Source organism: Clupea harengus, chromosome 2, assembly GCF_900700415.2.
Source record: "Clupea harengus chromosome 2, Ch_v2.0.2, whole genome shotgun sequence".
Lineage (NCBI taxonomy): Eukaryota > Metazoa > Chordata > Actinopteri > Clupeiformes > Clupeidae > Clupea > Clupea harengus.
The window spans coordinates 571,870-579,369 of NC_045153.1; the positions used below are offsets into that span (position 1 = coordinate 571,870).

Genomic DNA, 7,500 nt, shown 5'->3' on the forward strand with positions numbered 1-7,500 from the left:
TGATGTGTGTATAATGTGTGTGTGTGTGTGTGTTTGTGAGCGTGTATATGTGTGTGTTTGTGTGTGTGTGTGTGTGTGTGTGTGTATATTGTGTGTGTGAGTGTGTCTCTGTATGTGTGAGGGGTGTATGTGTGATGTGTGTATAATGTGTGTGTGTGTGTGTTTGTGAGTGTGTATATGTGTGTGTTTGTGTGTGTGTGTGTATAATGTGATTGTCTGTGTGTGTGTGTGTGTGTATAATGTGTGTGTGTGTATAATGTGTCTGTGTGTGTGTGTGTGTATATAATGTGTGTGTGTGTGTGTGTGTGTGTGTGTGTGTGTGTGTGTGTGTGTGTATGTGTATATAATCTGTGTATAATGTGTGTGTGTGTGTTAGAGGATGGATACCCGACCCGAGCCCGTCGGAACCCGACGGGACCCGACGGGTCGGGCCGGGTTCGGATAAATATTTAGAAATTATAATCAGGCTCGGGTCGGGCTCGGACACATCACCGCGATAATGCATCGAACATTCCATATTTTAAAATATCTTAATAAATAGTGAAGTCAACGTGTCTGTTTCACATTATGCAGAAGTTCGTTTTTGAGAATAAAATAAATCACATTTAGGATGACAGCCTTCTTCCCGTGGCGGGAATTTGCTTAGGTCCTAGCTGTGACAACGCAATTACAGGTGGCAAAATGGCATCACGGAGGAAGTTAAAGAGAAACTGTCATCTGGAGAGTGTAAAACGATACTAAACGAAGGGAAATCTACTGTATGGAGATATTTCTGCTTAGTAGTCGATGCCGATTCTAATTAGGCTGTTGGATATGTAACAGCCTAATTATGTCCAATGTAAGAAGTGTGAAGTTTTAATGGAATATGATTGATGCAATCCTCTGTCTCCACAACAACATGGATTAAACCTCGATGGTTGGACTATGTAGATAGTTTTTCAAGAAAAAAAAAGATCGTCAATGGTAAGACTTGTGCCTCCTTTGGTTTAGCATATAACGTGAGTTTTATTAAGGCGTGTGTAATGTGTGGGCTATTTCATTCCGTTTGTTAACCTTTCCTGCTGTCTGTCTCTGATAGTTGGAGATTGCAGGGGAGACTAGTATTACATGTTCTTAACTTCGCGGTTAATTCCCTTTCCTTTCCATCTGCTGCTGGTTAGTAAATAAATACCCACTGTATTCTTTCTGAGGATTTATTCTTCACACACTGGTTAACACTGTTACAGCACATATGTTTTAGCTCCTGTCGCTAAATCCAAACTATTCAGAAGCATCACCGTTCTCTCTCTCTCTAGCACACCCACCCTGTACGTGCTGCTCTTAAAGGAGCCGCACCATTTTACAAAACGTTCTTGCAATGTGAATCATTTCATTTAAATATGCTTATTGGCCTTCTTGTGCACGCTTGTACGTTTAACAGCGCTTGTTTGTGTGAGCGAGCATTTATCTGTTAATGCCGAGTTTAATAAAGCCAGGCTATTCATAGAAAACGTACGTAAATGTGGCATTAGTATGAACAGTTGAGAAATTGATTCCGTCGGGCTTGGTTCGGGTTCGGACGAAATATTTGAATGGCTGTCGGACTCGGGCCGGGCTCGGTTACTACTCTGTCGGACACGGGTCGGGCTCGGACAGAAAAAGTCGGCCCGATCCATGCTCTAGTGTGTGTGTATAATGTCTGTGTGTGTGTGTGTGTGTGTGTGTGTGTGTGTGTGTAGAGGAGCGAGAGAGAGCTGTGTTCCTGGAGCAGGAGATGAGGTCGGGCCAGGAGGCGCAGCGGCAGCTGGAGGAGCGCATGGAGGCGCAGCGTCAGAGCAGTGAGGAGCGCATGAGGCAGGTGATGGACAAAATGCAGCAGGAGCAGCAGCAGCAGCAGGAGGAGGCACGGCGGGCCAGGGAGAGCATGCTGCGGGAGCAGGCCCTCCTGCTCGAGAAGGGCTTCAAGGAGAAGGCAGACGTGATGACCAGACAGATAGAGGAGAGCAGGAGGAGGACCCAGGAGGCGCAGGAGGCCAAGAGCCAGGAGTTTACCAGGCTGATCGAACAGCAGGACCAAAGGCACAACGAGGTCATGACCCGGATGAAGCAGCAGCAGGAAGCCATGATGAACAGACCACCCAGAGTCGTCCACACCCGTTCCTGCTGTATCCAGTGACCCCTATCACCCAGAGTAGTCCACACCCGTACCTGCTGTATCCAGTGACCCCTATCACCCAGAGTAGTCCACACCTCTCCCTGCTTTCCTGTTTACCTGTTTGCTCGTTTGTTTACCTTTGCCTGCTGCTGCAGTGCTCAGGGCATCCAGTGTTCAGAGGGGCCAAAACAGTCATTCATGTCATTTGGTTTGGCAATAAAAACACACACAGTTAAATTAGGAAAAGTCATTAAATATGAAGCAAAAATGTCAATCATTTATTTAGAGACGTTACACATTGAATGGGGTCAAATTGACCCCAAACATAATAGGAGGGTTAAAGACCACATTACAGACCCTCCCTGTAAAGACAGAGAAGAACAGAACAGAAAAACCGACATCAGGTGAGTTGTCTATTACATCACAGAGGTCACTCAAAGTCCAGAGCAGAGGTTCTGTCTGTGAGGTCACACAGAGTAAAGGTTCCATCTGTGATGTCACATAGTAGTGGTTCTGTCTGTGAGGTCACACACAATAAAGGTTCCATTTGTAATGTCACATAGTAGTGGTTCTGTCTGTGAGTTCACACATTAAAGGTTCCATCTGTGATGTCACATAGTAGTGGTTCTGTCTGTGAGGTCACACAATAAAGGTTCTGTCTGTGAGTTGACACAATAAAGGTTCTGTCTGTGAGGTCACACAGAGTAAAGGTTCCATCTGTGATGTCACACATTAAAGGTTCTGTGGGTGAGGTCACACAGACCGAAGGTCCCATCTGTGAGGTCACACAGAGCAAAGGTTCCATCTGTGAGGTCACACAGTAAAGGTTCCATCTGTGAGGTCACACAGTAAAGATTCCATCTGTGAGGTCGCCCAGAGGTCTGTCTGTCTGGCAGGAGACCAGCTGTAGCTATCGGCTGTGTTTATAATTCCACTGGGCTTAATGAATACAGGGAGATAAAGGGTCTTTGATATGGATGTGTTTGTCTGGGCAGTGGGACAGCACACAGACACATAGGAATGGTGCAATGGGCTAATGGGCCTTTGCCTGCTCAGACAGAACATGGTGTGAGTTCACAGGAGTTCACAGAGGAGCTACTGGGAAATACACAAGGTTGTCATAGAACCTCCATTCCACCACAACACAGATGTACTGTAGTTTGCATGTTCTCCCCTTGTTCACAAGGGTTTCCTCCACAAAGAACCCCAACACAAAAACATACAGAAGAACAGAAAAGATCGCTCTCCTGTCCGTCCCTGACCAAGACTGGACACGAGCACTTGGCTTGGTCCCCGGGCGCCATAAAGGCTGCCCACTGCTCCTGGGGTCCTGTGTGTGTGTGTGTGTGTGTGTGTGTGTCTGTGTGTGAGTGTGAGTGTGAGTGTGTGTGTGTGTGTGTGTGTGTGTGTGTGTGTGTAAGGCTGCCCACTGCTCCTGGCTGCCCTTGAGGAAGGACAGTTCGGATGGGTTTAAAGCAGCGTTTCTCAAAGTGTGGGGCGCGCCCCGTTGGTGGGGCGCAAAGACGTGACAGGTGGGGCGCGAATGGACGCGATGAACGGGAGATTTTCCCGTTGCAATAAATTCCTTTATAAACAATAACGATCATACACTCCCGTCGCACTAAACAACCACACTCAAACAAATAAATATTCTATTAATTAGCCTATTAAGTGTAGGCACACCTGGAATTCGTCCATTGTGTTTGACTTTAATCAGTAACTTGCGTGTGGTTTCACCCGGAACCTACGTAAAACTTTCCCATCATAAAAGTGTAATCTGATGCGACTTTAACCACGCCCCCTTTAGCTTGCACAAAAGCCACATCTTTTCCAGATGTGAGTTCTCTCTTTGACCTTTCACCTCACCTCAGGCATCGCCTGCAGCATCTCTCTCCTTCCACCGTCAACCGTCAAGCAAAGGCCTTCTCTCTTTGTTCTCTCGCAACACTCTCACTTTTTGCAAACGATTGCCTAAGATCTCTCGTTAGCCAAACACTGACCGCTAACGTAGACCAAGTAAGTTTAGCGCAAGCAGCTAACAAGAGACCTGCTAGCTATAACTCTGCAACGGGAACAACAACAGAATTCGCAGAAACTGCAACGGAACGAGCGGTCAAATCCTCCGACCTAAACTGCAGTGAAACAGAGACATCACAGCAAGGACAACTTTCTTCATCTATGGATATCTTCATCCATCTACGACAGCATCATCTCTTCTCTGCCTCCTTAGCGTCGGATCCGCCAGCCCAACTCTTTCCAAGGGTAACAGCCGCCATTCTGAGCATTTAGCTATCATAGTTTATTCACAACCTGGCTAAGCATAGGACTGTTTATATGCCATTGTTCATGTGTTTCATCTGTTTTGTTTAACGAACATAACTGTTTATATATTTTCATGGTTATTTGGTAGTTGGCTTCGCCACACCATCTAAGGGTTATCGTTAGGATCAGACACACAGGGTCTTGCATGCATCACTAACCATTTCCCTCTTCTAACATGGCATCTTAATCACACACGATTACATCAGGGGCGGCTTGTCCATAAGGGCGATTGGGGCGACGCACTGCCTACGGGAAAATGAAAATAAATTAAAAAAATCCTGATGTAGAAATGCAATTTCCTTGTAAGGCTTTGGATAAAAGCGTCTGCTAAATGACTAAATGTAAATGTTAAAAAAAAATTCTGTCGGATTCTACCACTAGACCGTCTGATCTGCCTTTGAGTGTCATTGTCCAATCAGGTAACAGCCAGGCAGTTAAGGCAACAGTCGTGCTTAAAATGGCCCCGCCCCTTCTGGGCGATTTGGGGCGAAATGAAAATCGCCCCAGACCTCTCCCATTGACTCCCATGTTAAATCCATTTTTTTCCACAAAACAGGGCTCTCAATGCATTCTCTATGGCTTCCGGGAGGGCTCGCCCCTCCATGCCGTGTCATAAGTAATGGACGTAAAAGCGTATGAGAACGTCATACAGCTTCGACAGAGGCATATTCTGTCAAGATGGCTCCTGTTCAGTGCAACAACTCGATTCGCTGTTTGACAGAAACTCCTTTTTAGTCGGCGTACTAATGAAGATAAATTGACAACAAAACAATTAGCACTTCCTAGACCAAATGTATCCATTCAACAGGTTTCTACAAAGGGAGGGAAATCTTACATCCAAGATTTGTAACGAAAGAAAATCGCGGTCGTGAAGTGGCTAACGCGGTCTGTATTTCTATATACCACTGTCACTTTTCATAGGTTTCACAGTGTGTACTACAGTTCGCTTCTTGCACTAACTATGAATAATTTGTGATGACTTATTTTGTTCACACACACACACACACACACACTCCCTCTCTCTTACACATCTCCACACTCCTTCAATTCATTAGTAAGTTACATTTAGCTAGATTACATATTGTGTGTTATTTTCTTCATTGTGTAAATAAATACTTACTACTGCTGATTATATACGCTGGTCTATTTAATGTTACACAAGAATGGACGTTGTCAACCTCTTCTATTCAGAATTCTAATGACCTTCAACCATACTATTAATAAGGTAACTTTGGTTGTAATTAGGGATGCACCAATACCACTTTATTACAAACCGATATGAGTATTTTATTTGTGTACTTGCCGATACCGAGTACCGATACCGACACTTCTTAGATTTGGTCTCCATGAAAGTGCAATTAATTTGGAGGCAGATTTTATTTTATCCTCTGCAGATTAAGTCAAGCCTATAGTACAAAATTAACAGAAGGCTATCCCTAGCCAAAAATAAACAGAGCTTTCCGGTTTTAACAAAAAAAAAGCCTTCAAACAGACAATATCATCACATTAGACAAAATGGAAATATAACTAGATAAAGGCAATTAAATTTGCTGCATAGTTAACAACACAGTCTGCTTAACAAAAAGTGAACAGAAACTATTACTGGATTAGCACAAGAGCACATTTCAGTTACAAAAGGATCAAAAGTCTCCTGCTCAAGTACACAAACAATCACTTAACCTATGTGGCACTATAAGTTTTTCTCTCTACTTCTCTCTCTCTGTGTGTGCGTGCGCGTTTTTTTCTTTTGCAAGACGTCAGTTAAGATTGGTTGCTTCGGTCTTGCGCCACTAGCATCAGTGAACTCTGTGTACTTAGCACTATGGTGGGTCTTCAGATCAAATTGCTTGTGTTAAACAAAGTACTTTCCTTTCCGCCCCTCGACACCGTAGCAGTGCAGATCTTACACTGTGCCTTACTCCTGTCGTCGTCATTTATCTTAAAATGAGCCCAAATCGCCGTTAAGGCAGCACAACAGAATTGCTAATCGCTAACGAGATGCTAGCGGCTGAATTTAGCGAAACCTGTATACTGAAATACTTTGACACTATGACAAACTTTCCTAACACAGTCAAACATCAAGCAAGTGCAACACAAGACAAAACAAGACGGCAAATATCTAGTCCGGCAGAGAGTGGTAGGACAGGTAGGACAGGTAGGACAACAAATCACATTTTGTGTCCGCATAGCCCAACCAGTTTGATGCAGTGAAATACTGTTGAGTGGTATCGGTGCTTGGTATCGGCAATTCAAAAACGAGTACGAGTATTTTAACGAAGTATCGGCCCGATACCTGATACTGGTATCGGTATCGGTATCGGTGCATCCCTCATTGTAGTTATTAATTTAATTATTAATCAGAGTTCCAAATTGATAGTATAATATATTTTATAAGACTGATATATTTAATGAGGCTGATTTGTGGATTATCTTTACTTTGACCACCGTGGAGGACACTACACTTTGTGTGGCGCCCCCTAGGTGTTTAACTTAATTGATCTGCCTTTGTGTTGAATGGTTGATGCCTGTCCAATCGGGTGAGACTACCAACATATTGTCGCTGTTGCAAAGACAGCACCAGTGTGTCTCGGTGGCCCTTGCAAAGAGAGTATCACAATTTACACACAATTGCACCCACATTCACCCGGCTCCTGCTCACAGGGTAAGTTACCTACATAGTCTGGTACTCCCATGTGAGGCTGGTACCAATTTCACCTACATAAGTATTGTATTGTATTAATTCGCCTGTTGTTAACCTTTCCTGCTAGTCGTAGTCGGAGATTACAGGGGAGACTTTTGTTTACTGATCCAGGGCCGAAGTGTTCTAGATTCTAAACTCCGGGGTTATCTCCCTTTCCCTTCAGTCTGCGGTTGATAAGCAAATGAATGGCAACTTGACACACACTCGCACACACAGACACACACACACACACACAGACACACACACACACACACAGACACACAGACACACACACACACACACACACACACACACAGACACACACACACACACACAGACACACACACACACACAGACACACAGA

At 44.4% G+C, this 7,500-nt stretch overlaps 1 protein-coding gene across 1 annotated transcript in view; it reads left to right on the forward strand.

The window, feature by feature from the left end:
• The window catches only part of LOC105910586 (guanylate-binding protein 1-like), a 24,558-nt gene extending 21,866 nt beyond the window's left edge, over nt 1-2,692 (forward strand). Inside the window, exon 11 of the mRNA XM_031580426.2 lies at nt 1,719-2,692. Within this exon, the coding sequence (XP_031436286.1) occupies nt 1,719-2,155 (437 nt within the window). The 3' untranslated portion in view covers nt 2,156-2,692. The remainder of the gene's footprint in view (nt 1-1,718) is intronic.
• The last annotated feature ends 4,808 nt before the right edge of the window (nt 2,693-7,500 follow it).